Source organism: Opisthocomus hoazin, chromosome 6 (genome assembly GCF_030867145.1).
Source record: "Opisthocomus hoazin isolate bOpiHoa1 chromosome 6, bOpiHoa1.hap1, whole genome shotgun sequence".
In the NCBI taxonomy this organism is placed as follows: Eukaryota; Metazoa; Chordata; class Aves; order Opisthocomiformes; family Opisthocomidae; genus Opisthocomus; species Opisthocomus hoazin.
The window spans coordinates 26,160,159-26,180,605 of record NC_134419.1 but is presented as its reverse complement, the minus strand read 5'-3'; the positions used below and the strand labels follow the sequence as shown (position 1 = coordinate 26,180,605).

Below are 20,447 nucleotides of genomic sequence, written 5' to 3'. Positions count from 1 at the left end.
TGCTTGCCGTCATGAATTAAAATATTTATTAAACCTTCTCCAACTATTGCAACAGTTGGTAACATGATCAAGCAGATAGTGGAAGTGCTTTTTATGGCTTCTCGAACAAGAGAATACACCAGCAGAGCATAACTCCTTGGAAGCAGAAAAACCCTACATTTTATCAAATGGATTTCATTTTCAACAAACACTTTGCCTCTAGAAATTTTTGCTCCCTCCTTGTCACAGCTCTTTCAGTAGTAAGCTGAATAGGAATCGAATAAACCTGCTCTGTGGATAAAAATCAGCAGACATGTTGTAACGCACACTCAGCCAGGTAAAATATCCTGCCACTCCCCACCTGGGATATTTGACCTGCTCATAAAGCCTTACATATCTTAGCTCTTCACATCAAGAAAAAAAGCTACTGCCATTTACTTTTTTTCTTTTTTTTAATATGCTAGCTTGCAAATTGAAGTGGTTTTGAAGAAAATTTCCATGGTGCTGTTGTACTGAAATGTGGCTAATGGAGCTGCCTTATGCAGAAGGTTGTGTACTTTCTAAAAGGTTCTATAAGCTCTCAATGAAAGGTCCCTTGGCTGTGCCCCCAGTCTGAAACCCATTTGTTACAACATACAAAATTAGAGTTAGAAAACACAGATCAGACTTAGCAGATTCCTTAGCATTAAAAAGTAATAGGGTTCAGTGGTTTTAGGCCACCTTTAAGACAATGTGACACTTTAAGCAAGAAGATAGTATTCCAAATATTAAAATATACTAGTAACTCCTGGTAGGAAATTTTATTTACAGAGGTTCTGAAACATGCGCTCAGACCAAAAACTGTTTGTTCCACTGTCTTGTCTGTTGTCCAATGTTCCTCAAATGGGAAAGTGATATCAGATGTAAGAGAGAGAGTTGCCATCATATTATCTTTGCAGCCTGACTGCCAGTAGAGCTCTGATCTTCTGCGACCTTTCAGTGCCACTTCACATCTTTTCCCGATTCGGATAAGCCTATGGTTAACTCAAAACTGATTTTATTTGTCTTGTTAAATTGGGACCGAAATTTTTAAGGAAGAAAATGTATGAAATTATTAGAAGATAACAGACAGACATGAACACATACAGCTGTTGAAATGTTTTGTATGAGATGATGAGACACTTCTTTTGTGAACAGAACCAGAGCCAGTGATTGAAGTTAATGCAATATTGACAGCTGATAATGCTGTCCAAATTCGGTGCAAAGGTCAACAAGTGTATGGAGCAAAAACAGTGTTTGAACTGAGATGGGAAAATGATGGAACATGTAACAAGAAAGAGAATTCTTGTGATTTTAAGAGAGAAAATCTCTTGTACTTGACAGACTATACATTTACGGTAAGTAGGCTTATTTAAATATATAAAATATTGCTTTATTTTCATAGTTTAAGCATACTATACTTGATTTTAGGAAAAAGGCAGATATGGTCCGGAGGAGTTAATCTGTGGATCTGTAGGCCACAGATGTAAAGAAGTGGCTGTTTCTTTGGAAATAAAATGCATATGTGCCTAGCCTATCAATCAGTCCCTTGTGTGTTATTCCACATAGGTTCTGACAGCACGAAAAATACAAGCTGAATATAGTGTTTGTACTTGATACAGAGAGAAATTCTGGGGGTTCCGTAAGTTTTAGTTTCTAAAGTATAACCTATATTTTGGTGTTTAAAACATGTTTGGTTTAATGAATGTGTGACTGTCATTTCCATCAGAGGATAAATATGGGATTGAAGTCTTGAGATAACTGCTCAGAAATAAGTCGTTCAGAATTTTTCACTGTGAAGATTTTTGATGCTTCAGGGACTAGTTAGTGTAAAGCAGTTCAGATCCTTTTGCATGTCCTTACATCAGCCTTTTACAAGCCAGTCCTTGTTTCCATACAAAATGTATCATCCTCTGTTCACAGGCTTCACTTTCGTGAAGGCCTCCTTCTGTCTTCTCTTCTTTCCAGCATTTCACCCTTTTGGCTTTTGTTGCTCGCAAAGCCGACGGTCTTGTGTGATCCCCTTAATGTGGCCAGTAGGAATATTTTTTTATATCCTGATATCTTCTCTCATTAAAGTTTAGGTAAGAGGGTAACCAGTAGGAATGATGGAGTTGTATTACTTTTAGGAACCAGTTTCACTCATTTTCCACAATCTTTTCCTCTTTTCTCTGTGTCTTCCTGAGGAAATGCAGTATCAGAGAACTTGAGTAGTCTATCTCTTGTTCCAAGGCTTTGTCAGTATTTTTCTGACAAATTGTGCTCGGAAGCCTTTGTATTTGGAAAATAAAGACGAGGTCCTGTAGGAGCAAAAGGTGCTGGCATTGCCGCCATAGTATGAGACCGTGCAGTCTTGTAAGCTTTTTGTACACCACTTGCAGTGAGAAGTTTGCCTTACGGAAGAAATTGACTTCTGCTTGGCTCTAAACCCTAGCTTCTGCTTCAAACTTTTTTTGCCCAATTCTTGCTGGAAAAACGGAGAAAGCCTTCTGACCTTAATTAGTAACTAAAGGATTCTGGATCAAGTTATGGAGGCTCAGTGAAAAAAACAGATCACGTGTGAGAGCTGGTGGATGTCACCATTCCCTTCTGTCTGGACACTGTCTCGTTCAGGGAATGAACAGGAGCCTGCCCAGCATGCTTCTTGGTTTAGTGATGTTTTGACCCCCACTACTGCGCTAGATTTCCGACTTTCACTATTTGAGAAGCTTCTTGCTTTCTTTTTCTGCCACCTCTGCTACTCCTCTGGATGTTGCCACCTACCATGGCTGTCTTCCCAGCGGCAGAAATCAGAAACCACCAACCCCCTGAACACATCTGCCTGTTAGAGCAGAGAGTGGAAGCCAAGGCACAGTCATCTGAGTCTTCTGGAGAGGTTTCTCTTAAGGGACCGAGCAGGCTCAGTAAGAACTCAGCCTGCAGTCAGCAGTGGTGCTGAAAGCCCTTCTCCTCCCCTTTTGGATGATTTGCAGCAGGAGAATATTACTATTAAAATCACTGTTATTCAATCCTGTTAGTATTCTCCGCCATTTAGTATTACGTCTTTAATTCTAAGACAAATTTTTCTTCACAAGTGTGAAATATTTGATGTACAAACTTCAAGCTGCCTAGTAGATTAAGGAAATTTAAATGATTGGATAGATGTAAAATGTATTATGAAATACAAACACATCTAAACAAAGTTAGTATTTTAACACCAGTTAAAGTACCCAAAAGTTAGTGTTACAACAAAGCAGCTTATTTGAAAGCTTCTTTTAGCTTCTAAAATGTAACCATTTATGAATTACTTCCCATACAGGAGCTTGTGTTAAAAATACCCAATTAAGTTGACTATTTGTATATTTACTGTTGAAGCAAATAAAATAATGGTGTTTTATTGTATGTTGCGTGGTTATTTTTCAGATTTGAGAGATTCGATTTTGATTTGATGGGAGTGAAATTTGATTTTTTTCCCTGAGATACAACTGATTTTGATTTTGTAAAATGTATCTCCTATTTCACTAACTTTTTTTTCCAGTTATCTAGATATTTTTGATCTAGATCTTGCTGTAACTTAGATGGAAACCTGAGCTGCACTATAAGTGGCTATAGAAAGATTGACAGCAGATCCTGCTGTCAGTGAGGTTGATTCATTGAACATAGATGGAAGTGTTTCAAATATCCATTGTGCTTTGCTTTTTAGTAAAATTTTATGCAGAAATTTTTGCTTGTTATATCTTAATGTCTCTATTATTCTCACCCACTGCGTGCAGATCTTGGTGTTTAATGGAGAGCACAGAGGGCAGCCAGTAAAGCAGAGTATAAGAACCAGATGTAAGTAAATATATATATACAACATTTTTACTTTTAGACTTTAGCATAGTGTAGAGTAATAATTCAAACTGTGAATTCCATTACAATTGCTCCTAGTTAAAAATCCAGACTGCCTGTTTTTATAGTTAATAGTTGATCTGCATTTGAAAAAATAGTATCCTCATTCAGCATTCATGTGACAGATCATGATGACAAGTCATTGACCGTAATTGAGAATTATTACACAGCTGTTGTTTCTTTAGAAAACATTCAAATGCAACTAGAAATTCATTTCTATAACTTAAATTGTCCACTTTAGAATTATTTTCCTGTGTTCAGATCCTGTGTTTCAGGAGCTGAACACCTGTGACTTGTCAGGGATTCGCAGATTGGGAGCAGCTGAGAGCTCCACTGCTCAGGTGTACAGGTCACTCAAAGCAGGAGACAGCCATGGTAATGCCGAACCAGTGAGTTACAGCATTATGACAGATGGACACGGAGAGTTTAAGTAGAAGTTTTCTTAATAAAGAAATTGAATTCTCTCCTTTTCTGTGAGCTTAAAAGCTTTGGCACTTTGGAAAAACAAACTTAAACTAAACACTTAAAAATATTTGTTTTGTTCTCCTCAAAAAAATAAAAAATCAGTGAGCCCTGGTTCTAGGAACTATACAGACCAAAAAAAATAAAGGAAAATAAGTAATTTTTAAATGCCATTAATTAGGTATTCAAGAAATAATAAATGGGTTTTTTTCTGTTGCTAGATAATTCTAAAGCCCTGATTATATTTTTGGCATTCTTGATCGTTGTGACATCAATTGCTTTACTGCTGGTTCTGTACAAAATCTACGATCTTCACAAAAAAAAGCTTAGGTAAGGTTCATGTTTCTCTCCCTTTCTTGTAGAAATGGGGCAGGGGGTGGCTCTCTGTTTTTCCACCAGATATCCCAATGGATGGTGCAATAATTTTACAAATTTGGTATTTCATTAATACTGGGAAAAGAGGTACTTTTACCTTTTAATCCTTTCAAAAGAAACTCACATTTTAGTGGCTTGTCTGGCAATGCAAACATAATGAAATAGGTTCAAAATCTGTCTACTATACCCTTTCTCAGGGCACAGAAGAACCGGTCTGCTAGAATAAATTATTTTGTCACTAGTTTTGTGAAAAAATGTTCACAAATGTCTGGAAAACCTTTCCTTCATGTTTTAAGTTAATGGTTTAAGATGGTTGGACTTGGTGATCTTAGAGGTCTTTTCCAACCTATGATTCCATGATTCTAAGTTAAATGTAATGAAAATAATATGCACTTTTTGGGAAATGTTTCAAATGCTTATTCACCCAAATATCTCAGGGAGGCTTTGCTTATTCTAGGCTTCTCTAGGTGACTTGGCAGTTCTGTAGGACTGCGGATGGCGAGAGAAGAATGGTCATTGCCTTCCATGATGACTGTGCCAAAGCCCTGGAAAGCCAGGCTGACTGCTGCAATTGCTGTGAAGGGAGGTGGTGCAGTGTGTGAGGGGGCATTTGCTGCTGGTAGAGACAGAGGAGTTAGGGCAATTTCTTCAGAAACCTCTCATCCCTCTGGTAACAGCAGAACTTGGGAACGTGTTGCTTCCAACCCCTTTCCCCCACAACTCTTCCCCTTATGGGGACAGGGAGCCTCTCTTGCTCAGATGAGAACTTTTACGCTTAGGGAAGCAAAACTAATTTTTGCTTGTACAGCTCCAGAGAGTCTGTCTTGTTCTTGGCTACTTCGCATTTAAGCTTAATTTCATTGTATTTTATGTAGGTGTTAGTATTTTGTCACTTATTTAGCAAGAGAAACAAAGATGGTGTGAGCAGTCACTCCAGTGAACAAATTTAAGACATGTTTTCTGCAGGTGATGTGGACAAAATCATGGAAGCGGTAAAGCTGTTTGATGGGGTTCCCTTGTTTTTCCCCCTCAATAGTCCTCAAAGTAGGAAAATCAAGATCCCAACTACCTCTGCGTAGGGCCTGGAAGTTCCCGTTGCAGCACTTGTGTTTCGCAGAGAGCTTGTAATGCAGCCTGCTGGTTATGAAAAGTTTGGGTGTTCACCTACTAAACTGCTTTTATTTAACTCATTATCATAGATACGTCTTACTAGTCAAAGCTTTTACAGATGCTTTTGCTTCTTACAGCAATTCTTCTGAAGGCGTGAACCTTGTTGCAGGTGAGTATCATTATATATTTAGCAAAAGGTAATAAAATTAGTCACGTCTTGTTGCCACCTTTGGATTGTTTATATTCCAGGTTGTATACCTAGATTACAGATATCAGCATGATAACACCTTATTTGAAGAAAAAAAATACTTCAGTAAATACATGGCAGAAGTATTTATACTTAAATGAACTGAAAGTTTATCATTGTTTGAAAAATTCTTATTTATTATTTAATTACAAACCCAATTTTGTTATCCCAGATGAATGTTGTGATATCTTTAAGCCTGAGAGTAAGTCCAGAATCATATACAGCTTCAACCACAAGTTCCCTTTCCTTTGCATCTTTTTCAAAGCAAGGATTTAAGCATAAACCAGTCGGGTTTTAGTGCAAAATTTTGAAGGCTTTCAAATCCCCGGACACAGAAACCAAACATTATGTGCAGCTTGAGATTTCAAAGCCTGTGAGGAAAGACAGAATCATTGAATACCAGAAAGCTTCAGGAAAAAAACAATTACAGCATTCAAGCCCACAGAAATTATCTACACTAAATGGGAAGTATTCAAAGACATTTGCCTAGACACACAGCTGTAAAAAAAAAAAAAAAAGTCTTTTCAATGTAAATGAAAATGAATAAAAGTCTAGTTAGAGATGTTAAAACTTGTTCAATCATTACTTGATCATTAAAGAAGATATAGATTATAGCAACTCAGAGAATAAGTTGGAGAAAATTTGGAAAAGTAGGCAATGCGTGTTGTTAACATTTGTAGGCTGTCTACACAGTAATCCATTTTACCACTGACGATAAATGTTCAGAATTGAAGTAGAGGGCAAAGCCGTGTAACTGTTGTGGGTGTTGGGGCTGTTGCTGTGACCTGAATGTCACAATCACCACTTCTGTACAAGGTGCTGTTGATGTCCCTGCACCTGGCCTCCTCCCGAGGTGTCTCCAGTCAGGCAGCAGAGCTGAGCAAGTTCTGTTATTCCCAGGGCCTGTTTGCTCACGGCTGGCTCGGGCAACACCTTTTTTTTTGAAAATAAACATGCTTAGTTAAAATGAAGAAGTTTGTCCTTTCATTACTTTATCTCACAATTCAAGAATCACATTTACTGAAATATATTTTACATTTTCAAAGTCAGTAACAATAAATGTTGAATGTATTTACACAGTTAAAGATGATGACAGGCAACTTCTGAACATAGAGCCAATACCTTCAGAGCAATTGCTGGACATGTACAAGAGGAAGATTGCTGATGAAGGAAGACTTTTCTTGGATGAATTTCAGGTTTGTCATTGGTTTGAAATATACCACAAATTTGTAGCCAAGTGGTTGGAAAAATTCTGTTCAAGAGCATGTTTGAAGTATATCCACTGGTTATAAATAAATAAAAAACCAAGAATCTGGAAAACTGGGTGAATTCTCATCTAAGATCAATCAGGCTTGCATTAATTTTGCTGCCAAGCTCTCTCTATTACAAGATGATGGTACTTTTTCTTTTCCTGAAGGTGTTTTTCAGCAAAAGTATAAAATACAGTGCAAATATTTCTCATTCTAGAGTACCTTTTACTGCATGTTTTTAATACTCTCCCTTACTGCATAGCCATGGGGATATACATACTATATAACTGTCGAGATATATATTATTTATATTAAGGGAAAACAAATTTATTTATTTTAGATACAAGAAATACATGTACTGTATGAAACAGAATGTTATCTTCCAGAGTCAGTATACCAAATTTTTTCCATATGCATTTGACTGTAAGTAAAGCTACTTTAAATACATGCTTATCTAATAAAGAAAAATTTTATTTTACAGAGCATTCCTAGAATTTTCAGTAAGTTTTCAATAAAGGAAGCTAAAAAAAGCCATAATCAGAACAAAAACCGTTACATTGATATCCTTCCATGTGAGTATTTGTTACAATTTCTCCATGTTTTATAAATATTTTTCTCAGTGCCTTCAGATAATGTAATTATTCTGTTTTAAATGATTGAACAGATGATCATAACCGTGTTGAACTCTCAGAGATCCAAGGAGACCCAGGATCAGACTATATCAATGCAAGTTATATTGATGTGAGTAACTTCTACTTTTAAGAAATCTTACGCACAATTGAAGAAATTCTGTAGTCTGTAGGTTTCATGTATCGAACAACTTTGAGGATTTCCATTTGAGTTCCTTTCAGCTCTATAAGGTGTTCAGTATTGCTGGACTGTTGCATATTGCATTTGTTTTTAAAGTTGCGAATCTTTTAAGTTGTTCATGCTTCCTTTGTATAAGTTGATAACACTGTACTTTTTATAGGGCTTCAAGGAACCAAGAAAATACATTGCTGCACAAGGTAATTTTTAAACTTTAAAGTACATACTTTCGTTATTCACCTAGTTTTGTTAAAGAGTAGTAAAAAAGTATTATTGAATTTAAAGAAAAATTGAAAATCTGACATTTTAATATTTAGTATGAAAAAGTTGCCAATGAGTTTTTGCTTAGGGAATTTTATGAAGATGAATAAATTGTAATTCAAAGGCAGATTTCTCCTGATGTATAATTTTACACCAGTTTTCAGGTTTCACAGATATGCACTAAAGATATGTATGAGACTTTCAAAATGTTGTAGCCTAATCGCAGCAGTCATAATGAAATTAAGTGTGTGGCTGTTATTTGTGTGATCTCTGGTTAGCTTGTCAGATTGCATGGCTAAGCATGTCAAGAAGGCAAGTTTTTTTTCATGTAGCCACATTCTGAAAAAAAACCTTAAAATATCTTCTGCTAGGCCCCAAGGATGAAACCACAGATGATTTCTGGAGAATGATCTGGGAACAGAAAGCAACAATTATTGTCATGGTGACTCGCTGCGAGGAAGGGAAGAGGGTGAGAAATATCGATCCATCCTTCTGTCCATCCATCCTTCTGTCCATCCATCTTTCCATCCTTCTTTTTTCTGAAAACAGAATGGGTTGCTGTGCTGTGGTGAATTACATTTTCTTCTTCGTACTTTGTTTTCATTCTTTGGTGTTCTCTCATTGTGGCAGTACGGATGTTGGAAAGCAAGCCAAAACAGCGTTGCCTTATGGAACAACCAGGTTTATCAGAAAATGTCACCTTAGTCATAGCTGTAAGTAGCAGAGGATGAGCTTCCAAATTACAGCTAATAAATCCAGAAAAGGGCTCAAGGTAAAACTCTAGCTCCTCACAGGCCTGTCATAAGAGGTATGGTTTGTATTTCTCTCGTGTCTATTATCTTCTGATATCCTGGCAATGCCCTCAGTAAATCCTAGACAGAATACTTTTTTAATCCATTGTCTTTGCCCTTCCTTTAACTGGAAGGTTGGGTGCTTCTGGCTTGCTTTTTTTCCTTATTCCAGGTACAGCAGGAAGAAGGGGAGCTGCTGTTTTAACTACTTTTAAAGATGAAAAGGCTGGCAGCTTGCAGATTTACAGCATCCCCAGGTTGATATTATGGGCAGGCAGGAGCAACATCCCTCACTGAAGACTGAAAAGGAATCCATAGATGTAACTGCATACTTTTGTACAGCCTTCAGGCAACGGCAAGAGAAGCTGTTCACTTTTTCAACTAGTGTACAGGACATTTTCCCCACTTTATGTTCCAAGTTAAATTCCATGGGCATGAACTTCAGGTTAGAGACCTGAATTGCTGGATATATGGAATAGTGTGGCACTGGCGTCCTCAGTAGTGTCAACCTTTTCAGGAGAGGGCAAGACCCGTGAGAAGCTGGAAAAAGTATACAGAGTTGCTGTCTGTTTTAAATCGGACTTTCTTCTAGCTCTCGACTCTCTGCCACTTTGCTGTCGTACTGCTCACCTAACTTCTTATCTCCATAGAACAAATGTGCCCAGTACTGGCCATCAATGGAGAATGGCTCTGCAACGTATGGGGACATCATTGTGAAGATCAATGAAAGTAAAACATGTCCAGACTATGTCATTCAGAAATTACACATCACAAATGTAAGTTGATCTGAAAGTGCAAGACTGACTGGAATTAGAGTGTCTGTTTGGAGTCTGTTGGTATTGTTGAGAGATCCTTTTCAGTCAGCTATGAATGGAAGATCCTCTGCTGTTTTTCCCAAGCAACATATAGTTTAAGAGAAAACTTCTTAGATGTAGATGTCGTTCTTTACAAGAAATAAGGATTAGACGTATATTTCCCAATTTAAAAACGTATCTTCCTTAGTAGTCTGGAATCAACATTGAAGAGGAAACTGTTAATACGCTGTTAGATGTGGAAAGCTTAATTCACTGTGGTTTCCGTAGACATTTAGCTTGTTCTTTAACATAGAAATTTTACTGGTTTATGTGTATCTCAGCATAACCTTCTGCAAGTAAGATCAATGTGACCTGCAGAGCACCATTATCTACCCTTGTGATAACTGTACAGTGGGACAATTACAAAATCTGGTAATCTCAAGTGCACTTATAAACGTGTTTTAACATTACCATTTGGTATGTGTAGAATCATGAAGGTTGGTTAATTGCTTTCTTTTTATACATCTGAAATCACATTAGTTGCTCTGTGCATAATTAAGAACAAAATTTGCCATCTAAGGCTAAATGCTCCTCTTAGGCCCTTTGAGAAAATATTTCAGTAGGAGTAAATGGAGCGCAAGTCATAGGTAAAGGCATTTAGACTCAAAGAACAAATCTGCTGACAGATCTTCAGGAAAATAGTCAAGCAACAGATTCCACCCGTCTTGATCCACAATTACAGCTGGAAATTCCTATTCTGTTGTGTGCATTAAAATTTACCCAGGAAGTGGTCTGATTAAAAGAGTGTTGTAACTTAGTGTGAAGACAGTGAGAATATCAGAATGTTAAGAAATAACTGTTGACAAAGACATTGCTCTGTGACTAGAACAATCTGACACTAGAAATGAACAATTGCTGCAGGTTGAGGACTGGTATTTTTAGAACTGTCTGCTCTCTGGTAGGCTGACATTGTATTAATATAGGTAAAACTGGTATGGTTTGTGGAATTTAAGAGTGGTGCCTGGTGAGAAAGTGCAGAATTCTGAAGTTCTGGTGGAACAGTGATGAATGATTACTGAAACAATGGCAAATAATTGTATGAATAACTGTGCCATAATGGGATAATTCAACTTTGAGTAAGAATTTGGAGGTTATTTTAGCCATACTAAATCTTGGCCAGTAAAAGAATGACATCAAGATGTCTTTCTCATTTTGTTTTATAACCATGGTTATGAAAATGCATGTCCTCTCATTTAATCTAGCAGCAACATACGAAAGTAGGACTTGACATGCATCAAGCTTTAATCAAGTTACTTAAGAAAGTCTCATTGAGAACCATAGGTTTTCTTGTATCTACTTCTAAACAGTAGAAGTCTGAGTTGCAGTTTAAATTTCTTTCTTTTTTTAAAAAAAAAAACAACTCTGTTGTACCCTCAGCAGATGACTCTTAGAAGACATAACACAGTTGTTACCGACCTGGGTCCCTTGAAGTAAGAAGAGATATACACTGGCCAAGTTGTTTATGAATAGAGTGGGGAGACGTATTATTCTCTAGATCATAAGCTAACCTGAGAAAAAAGTATTTTTAGCAATACTTTGAATCTCCTGCTTGTTCTCTGTTGGAGTCATTGTGTGTTCCTGATCCACAGATAATTTTTAATCAAAATTGAATATCAAAAGTGTTGTAACCTGAGAGACCATTGGAATTACAACATTACAGCACACGGTTTGAAATTTCTGTTTCAACATTTGATGACTGTTGCCTTTATTTTTCTTCTGCTTTGTATATCTGCACTTGATTTTGGCTCTGTATGTGTGTGTGTATATATATATATATATATATATATATATATATATATATATATATATATAAAAGATAAAAAACCCTCACACTTCACTTTGTCTAGGGAAGAGAAAGGACAGCTGGAAGAGATGTCACTCATATTCAGTTCACAAGCTGGCCAGACCATGGAGTCCCTGAGGATCCTCATCTCCTTCTCAAACTCCGACGCAGAGTTAACGCTCTCAGCAACTTTTTTAGTGGCCCAATAGTGGTTCATTGCAGGTAAAAAAATACTATTTTTTACAATTTTTGATAATGTTAAATGTACATGAAGTGAAGCTATTCAGAAAAGGGAGCTGGTAAAGGTATTTAGCTGATCCCAAATTTTGTGACTAGATTACTTGAGACTGAGGTGGTCAAAGATGCATAAAAAGGCCTGTTTTCTAAAGAATGTTCAGGTTGATAAAATCTGGGGATACATAGACTTTTGGATTTTGGAAAGCAGACAGATAAACATCGGGCTACTCTGGCTAGAGCCACCACGTTTGGCAATATTGGCCTTACTTGCATTAAAAGATATTTAAAATACAAACTCATCATTGTTTGTATTGCAAATTAATTTACAGCAAGAACTGTTTTCAGTTGCTTCATATCCCATTGTTACACATTTTCACTTTCGCTCTCTCCCTGACTTCTCACCTGTTAGAGTGGGACCGGGAGATGCCATTCCCTCTCGATAACCGAATCCTGTTGTGCTTTGCAGTGCTGGTGTTGGGCGCACCGGGACATATATAGGAATTGATGCCATGCTGGAGGGGCTGGATGCAGAAGGCAGAGTGGATGTCTATGGCTATGTTGTGAAGCTGCGTCGGCAGCGGTGTCTCATGGTTCAAGTAGAGGTATCTCACTAACACTCCTGTCACTTGAAGCTCTCCTTTGCTAGGGCTTCATCAGTATTTCTCAGAAGTGTGCTGCTCAGTCTTGGGTACTGCTGCAGTTCAGTTGAGGTTGTTCATAGAATGTATAGGTCTGAAAAATATTAAGAGAGAGAAAAACTTCCAACACAGTTTTTCACTTTTAGAAACTTCAATTTTTTAAGTTTAAGCTTTAAAAAAATAAGCCAAGAAGAACATTTTAGATTTGATAATCCAGTTTTTGGCATACAATTCACAAATGCAAAATTGAGCTTGCATAGCCAAACTTAATTTTCAAATTCTAGAAACTGTCTAGGTATGATATTCTGTTGAGTTGAGAGTACAATAAAAGTTACAGACAGATTCAATGTATGTTTTTAACCTACTTAAGCACTTTGCAGATCTTTCAAATCTCAGATACATATTTCTTGAATTACATTACATTTATTTGCAGAACACTTTTCATCCAACACACTAAATGGGCTCCAAAGTGTCGAATTTGGAAGCCACACTGATTTTTAATACTTCTATTTAATGCCTATTTAACATTAATACTTAGTGTTATTGTAACATCATGAGAGTAATAGCTTCTTACAATGGTTTTAAAAAGTGATTTTTTTTTCTCTTTAATCACTTCATTTTTAAACCCTTCAAACTGGAAACGTCAGTCGCAGTACATCCTTATCCATCAAGCGCTAGTGGAATACAATCAGTATGGCGAAACAGAGGTCAGTCTCTCTGAACTGCATTCCTACCTTAAGAATCTGAAAAGAAAAGATCCTCCATGTGATCCTTCTCTCCTGGAGGCAGAGTTTCAGGTAAATAAGTATTGCATCCTAGTGCCCCTCCCTCCCACTTACATTTGAAAGTGCCTTGCACAATAGTCATGAGATAGAGACACCACACATAATAGATCACTTCCGTGCTATTTTATTTCTCTGCCACAGAAACAGTTGCTTTACCTTCATGAAGAAGGATATAAATTAATGAAATTTTATTCCTGCTTTTGATGTTAGTATTTTTAACAAAGATGGGGAGCATAGAATGATTACTTGTGTCTATGTGATTGATTTCCTGTGGCATTGTACATGGTATAGCAGACATTTTTAAACTATGGTCCGGATGTGACCAAAGTTTAGAGAATTTAACGTTAAGAAGTGATACATTGGGAAATGAAGACTGGGTGTGGGTGTCCATAGGGGATGATGATCCCAGGAACCATTTTAATCAAGCATAATACCAATCATCCTCTTTCTTTAGAGATTACCTTCCTATAAGGGATGGCGGACACAGAACACTGGGAATCGTGAGGAAAATAAAAGCAAAAACAGGAATGCCAACATAATTCCATGTATGTATTTTCCATGAACCTTCCCTTATTTTATCTGTAAGAAAACCTACTAAATTTTTAAAAAATGAAGACAGTAAATTACCTTACTGAGATGTATTTGATGGATTAATTTTCGCAACACTGTAAAATTAGAAACTTCAGATAGTGTTTTAAAAAAAAGAGATGAGTTTTTTAAAATGTGAATTATTGAGAGTGTCTAAGTTGTTTTCAAATCAAGCTGCCTTTGTTCTGCAATGTGTTGTGAAAGGACTGGCCTTTTTCTACCTATTTCCCCCCACCGCACATGCGGGGGCAGCCCCCCTCTAATGCTATGCCTGAGCAGAGTGTGACGTGATGGTGACGCTTTGTCTCATGCAGATGACTTTAACCGAGTGCCGATCAGGCATGAAGATGAATGTGGTAAGGAGGGTGAACATGATTCAGATGATTCTTCAGATGAGGACAGCGACTGTGAGGAATCAAGCAAATACATCAATGCTTCCTTCATAACTGTATGTATTGAGAGGATCCACAATTATATCCACAATATTTCACAAGCTTTCAGTTAAAACTATATTCTAGCTTGAGTTCTTATTCTCTTACTGGCTTTGCAAGTTGAATAGGTTTTACCTCGATAAGGGAGAAAGATCTGACAGTCAATTGGCAAATCCATTTATAGTTTTAATCAAGAAAATCTTCTACATTTTGTTACAGATGAGTCTTTTTCATGGATCTTACATGGTCTTAGACTGTACAATCTCACATAGTGAGACTAAACATAGAAACACTTTTTTTTTGCATGCATGTGTGTATTTTGTTAAAACTGCTAGCTTTCAGACTGGCCTCATGATAACACGTGTTTCTGTTAGTGGGCATGTGCCTAAGTACAAGTTAATCCATATTAATATTTCCCCTGTTAGGGAAATATGAGTATAGTTACTCAGATATACAAAACCCTACTAGTGAAAGTTGGGACCATCAGTTTTTTGGTATCATATATACCTCCAAAAGAAGGACAGCAGTTACTGGTTACTAATGAAGTAGCTGTTTTTAATGGAATTACTAGCTAAATTTGATTTATCTGAATCCTTTAAAATGCTGTACAGTTAGGATATCTATTCAGAGTAAATGTAGTTTCACTTTTGGGTAGTTTAGTGTGAACTGAATATTAAAAATTTCTTTTATAGGGCTACTGGGGTCCAAAAGCCATGATTGCAACACAGGGACCACTGCAGGAAACTATCGCTGACTTCTGGCAAATGGTCTTCCAAAGAAAAGTCAAAGTCATTGTCATGCTGACAGAGCTGAAAGAAGCAGATCAGGTGAGGCCATCACCTTCGCACTGACATATTAAGGTCCTCTATATGCAAAGAAAACACTGCACTCTCTCATTCCGTTCCTCCAGTTAAGCGTGTTTCACAGGATGTGGTATTTGGATTTCCAATATAATTTGTTCTATTATTTACCTTCTTAATTTATTTTCTAATGAATTTTTGAGGGGAAGAGTGTATGATGCTGTATTTTAAAATACAATGACATTCCTACTAGTTTAAATTCAACACATTCTGTAAGCGCATGTGGAAGATAAAATGACATTTGAGTGGTAAGCACTGTCTTGTACTTTTATCCATTTTAGGAACTCTGTGCACAGTACTGGGGAGAAGGAAAACAATTGTATGATGGCATGGAAGTTCAAATGACAGATGTCAACTGTTGTCCTAGCTATACCATACGTGCGTTTGATGTTACACATCTGAAGGTAAAAGTTTATTTGCAAATTCTAAAAGGAAGTTTTAAATTTGTTTCCCTGTTATAAACTTAGCCTAAAGAAAGAAATGGGACAGTTCCCACTGCACTGACCTCCTGCTCTAAGAAATGGAAATATTTTTCTCTTCCAGACCAGCAGCCAATCATGATAAATGCTATAAATTAAGTCAAATTTTCCCATTTATTGAATTGCTGAGGCGGTGGTAGTGGAGTCTCAGAAAGTCAGCTGTCTTTTTTACTTTGAGCAAATCTTGGATGTCTACCAACCTTGTTGGTTCATGAGGTAGAACTCGCATCACCATGCAGTTCCTCAGAAATATAATTTTTCTTTTGTAAATCATCTGCAATAATTGTACTATGTGAATCTTTATTTTAACCTGAACATCTACTACATCTCCACTGCTGTTTTTCAGACAAAAGAAACACAGAAGGTGTATCAGTATCAGTATCACAAGTGGTGTGGCTTGGATGTTCCAGAAAACCCCAAAGATTTAGTCAGCATGATTCTCAACCTTAAACAAAAAGTGCCAGCCAGACCAGCCACTGAGGACAACAGGAGTACCCGCAGTGTCCCGCTCGTCATCCACTGCCGGTGGGGTCCGAATTCAGCACATACCTTAACCTAGCTCTAAGTTCTGGATACATGTAGAAACCACAATTTTAGGATGCCTAACTTTTCCCACAAGCCTTTCCATGTGTCTGGAGACTCAGCTCTCCCTAGAAGATTCCTTGAATTGCTCAAGCTTGACCTTTTTGATTGTAGCACTGAAAAGTGAGCACGTTTCTCTTTGGCAAGTGTGGGCGTGGAGTAGGTGGTCAGAGCTAGCTGCTCTTGCATGGTACACTTATTTTGAGAAGAAATGTTAGGTACTAGTGCTCTTGTAGCATACTAGTAATGAGGATCCAGCAGAGCTTTTAGGTTCATCTCTTGCTCCAGTACATAAGACCACTTTTTTAGGACCGTTTCCAGGAATATCCTTGCATAACCACGTAAAACAGAGGATAATCCTGCTGACAATTGTTGAGACTGCAAGTCTGAAGCTTCTGATTTCTCTCTTACCCCTTAGGTGGCCACATGACAACCAGGTAGCTTCTAGAAAAACTATGTATTGTGTGCACCTACAGTTATTCTTAATTGTAACAATTTTCGTCCAGTAAAAAATGTTTCAGGAATATAATTCATTATGTAGACTGTGAAGTAAATCAAGCATTTAGTCAGAGGACTTGCTGATTTTGCATTTTAAATGTACATGTACCTTTTACATCATCTTCTAGTGATGGATCACAGCAGACTGGTGTATTTTGTGCTTTAATGACCCTCTTGGAAAGTGCAGAAATAGAAGAAGTAATAGATGTTTTCCAAGTAGTAAAAGCTCTTCGTCGCACCAGGCTGGGAGTGGTCTCCACCTTTGTAAGTAAATCTTATGAATTACCAGAAAAAGTTTTGAGATTACTTACCACGGTCACTAATATCCTCATAACCTTACACGTTATTTCTGCATAGGAACACTAATTCTAATCAGGACATTCACAGCCACTCAGTGCTGCTTGGGGATTGGCTGTCACTGATGAGAACGAAGGAGTCTATGAGATGTCCAGAGCTGCAGTTCTATAACACCTTTGTGGAAGGGTGCATATGACAGAATCACAAATTGCATAAATTGATACCTCAATGTCCAGATGGAGATCAGTGGTGGGTGATGTCCCTCAGGGGTCTGAATTGGGACCGGTGCTGTTTAATATCTTCATCAGACAGCAGGATCGAGGGCACCCTCAGCAAGTTTGCAGATGTTGCCAAGCTGAGTGGTGCAGTCGACACACCTGAGGGACGGGATGCCATCCAGAGGGACCTGGACAAGCCAGAGAAGTGGGCCTATGTGAACCTTATGAGGTTCAACAAGGTCAAGTGCAGGATCCTGCACAGGGATTGGGGCAACCCTTAGTATCAATACAGGCTGGGGGATGAAGGGGTTGAGAGCAGCCCTGCGGAGAAGGACTTGGGGGTACTGGGGGATGAAAAACTGGACATGAGTCACCAATGTATGCTCACAGCTCAGAAGGCCAACCGTATTCGGGGCTGCATCAAAACCAGCGCAGACAGCAGGTCAAGGGAGGGAATTCTGCCCCTCTACTCTGCTCTGGTGAGACCTCACCTGGAATACTGCATCCAGCTCTGGAGCACCCAGCACAGGACAGACATGGACCTGTTGGAGTGGGTCCAGAAGAGGGCCACAAAAATGATCCGAGGGCTGGAGCACCTCTCCTATGAGGACAGGCTGGGACAGTTGGGGTTGTTCAGCCTGGAGAAGAGAAGGCTGCGGGGAGACCTTAAAGCAGCCTTTCAGTACTCTAAGGGGGCTTATGAGAAAGATGGGGACAGGCTTTTTAGCAGGGCCTGTTGGGATAGGACAAGTGGCAATGATTTTAAACTAAAAGAGGGTAGATTCAGTCTGGATAGAAGGAAGAAATTCTTTACAATGAGGGTGCGAAAACACTGGAAGACATTGACCAGAGAGATGGTAGATGCCCCATCCCTAGAAACATTCAAGGCCAGGTTGGATGGGGCTCTGAGCAACCTGATCTAGTTGAAGATGTCCCTGCTCACTGCAGGGGTGTTGGACTAGATGAACTTTAAAGGCCCCTTCCAACCCAGACTGTTCTGTGATTCTATGAAGTTTCTGCAGTTGCTTCAGGGATACACATGTGCAGTGTCCTTAACTTCTGCAGAGTTAGGAGGCTAACCCCATTTCCCAGGTTAGCAGCCATCAACTTGTTTAAATCACTCCAGGGGAATTGTGTTTTTGTGGCATACACTGTGCATTTATTAATAAACCAGACGTAGCTGTCATCAATATGGGGCAGGTTATTAGAAGACTTTCCTAGACTCCTTACAATACGTGTTGTTTACAACTTAGGTATGCTAAAAAAACATATTTTTGGGACTTTGTGAACCAAGAGTGTACTGAGTGACTCAACTTGGAACGTCTGATGCAGGCAGTTACAGAGACATTACGTACACTTGAAGTCAGAATAAACCATAAAAGCAACACTCTGTATGCCAAAAACGGTGGAAGCTGCTTCATATGCACTCATGCGTATTCAACTACAGGTTACATTTCTGAAATTTAAGAGAACAGAGAAAGAATGGGTTTATTCTTGGGCTCTGAGCATTCCATTCATACTAACTTCTTCTCTCTCTTTATATTTAAGGAACATTACGAATTTCTGTACGACACCATTGCCAGTACCTACCCTGCACAGAATGGACAAATAAAGAAGAACAGCCAGCAGGAAGATCAAGTTGAATTTTGCAGTGAAGTAGAAAAATCAGATCAGGAAACTGATTTGATCACTATTGATCTTACCCCATCGACGCCAGCGGAAAATGAGCCTTCTGAAGTATGTGATGATTCTAAGGCTGCAGACAACTCTAAGGGAACAGAAAGCTCTACAAATGGCCCCACAACTCCAGTTCTAACTTAGAGGCTATACTAAAAAAAAAAGTGCTTTTTTATGTGCAAAAAAATCTTAAAACAAGAAGTATAAGATTTCTTCCTCTTCCCACCTCTTTTTTGGAAAACATTTACTTTTACATCAGTTTTTCAAAGGTACAATTTTAAAGAAATACTTGAAACTTATGGAGAATGACAAAGAACTGTGAAAGTTTAACTGTTGTGTAGATTTGCATTTAATGTGTCTTCAGAAACCTCTTCACTATTTTTATACTTTTTCTTTTAAAAATATGTACAGTGTAATATTATGTTGAGCAGTGGGAAGGAAATTTTTTTGCTTCTGTAACAAGGAGAAAAGCAACTCAGAACAACAAGATTAGGGTACTGAAAAAACAGGTTGGTCTTGAAAACTATTAGCGAGTAAATGAACCTAACTGGTAAGAATATAGTCGATTATTTCAGGAGTGCTGACCAAGCACTTCCTTAATAAAGAAATGGTACTTGTGGGACTTTGCCAAAGAGTTTTAAGAGCTTGTCATTTACATCATGTGGCAATTCCAAGGAATTCAGACTTATGGAAAATCTGTAAGTCCTCCCATATCAATGTGGAATAGAAATTTTTGCATTTTTCTAACTTGCCTCAAGGTGTCCTTGTTGCACCACATATATTAATCTGAGATTTCAATGTTAGACTCAAAGAAGAGTTTGGAGATTAGCATTTGAATGATTGCAACCATTCTGATAGAAAACCACTCTGTTTGCTCTTAGAGCTTAAAATACTGTGTGCTCGCACATCTGTTTCTTATGCTTACTCTTATTTAAAGGGACTTTTTCCACGAAGGCATCTGACCTGTTTTCAGGGTTGGAAAATACTTAGATGCTTTTCCTCCAAACCTTGTATATTTTGATTGGTACGGGATCTTTTTTTTTTCATTGTGAGACTTTGTTTGTTACAGTTGTGATATTTTTACCATTTCTTGCTGGATTTTAGCCTACTGTTTTTAGAAGAAATAAAAAAGATAATAGTTGACTAGAAGGTGTACATTATTTTGTTCTATTGGACTCTGCAGACTGATCACTTTCTTCTAAATGCACAAAATCTTGTGCTACCCCATACATGGATAAATTTTACAAATTTCAGTAAGAAAACACACCATCTAATTCTTATAAAACTGTGTGTGAATCCAGATAAGTGTCATGATTCTCTCACTACAGAGGAAGGAAACTTCACTTTTCT

The 20,447-nt window shown here is 37.9% G+C and overlaps 1 protein-coding gene across 7 annotated transcripts in view; it reads left to right on the top strand.

Annotated features, from left to right (window-relative positions):
• The window catches only part of PTPRC (protein tyrosine phosphatase receptor type C), a 66,195-nt gene extending 45,949 nt beyond the window's left edge, over positions 1-20,246 (top strand). For all 7 annotated transcript variants that reach the window (XM_075422305.1, XM_075422310.1, XM_075422307.1 and 4 more), the window contains 20 exons: positions 1,156-1,355; positions 3,750-3,810; positions 4,551-4,659; positions 5,952-5,983; positions 7,142-7,257; positions 7,793-7,883; positions 7,976-8,052; positions 8,282-8,318; positions 8,751-8,848; positions 9,821-9,946; positions 11,872-12,029; positions 12,511-12,646; positions 13,330-13,479; positions 13,922-14,012; positions 14,370-14,503; positions 15,179-15,313; positions 15,628-15,750; positions 16,172-16,350; positions 17,034-17,169; positions 18,969-20,246. In XM_075422305.1, coding sequence (XP_075278420.1) covers positions 1,156-1,355; positions 3,750-3,810; positions 4,551-4,659; positions 5,952-5,983; positions 7,142-7,257; positions 7,793-7,883; positions 7,976-8,052; positions 8,282-8,318; positions 8,751-8,848; positions 9,821-9,946; positions 11,872-12,029; positions 12,511-12,646; positions 13,330-13,479; positions 13,922-14,012; positions 14,370-14,503; positions 15,179-15,313; positions 15,628-15,750; positions 16,172-16,350; positions 17,034-17,169; positions 18,969-19,241 — 2,462 coding nt within the window. In that variant the 3' untranslated portion in view covers positions 19,242-20,246. The remainder of the gene's footprint in view (positions 1-1,155; positions 1,356-3,749; positions 3,811-4,550; positions 4,660-5,951; positions 5,984-7,141; positions 7,258-7,792; positions 7,884-7,975; positions 8,053-8,281; positions 8,319-8,750; positions 8,849-9,820; positions 9,947-11,871; positions 12,030-12,510; positions 12,647-13,329; positions 13,480-13,921; positions 14,013-14,369; positions 14,504-15,178; positions 15,314-15,627; positions 15,751-16,171; positions 16,351-17,033; positions 17,170-18,968) is intronic.
• The last annotated feature ends 201 nt before the right edge of the window (positions 20,247-20,447 follow it).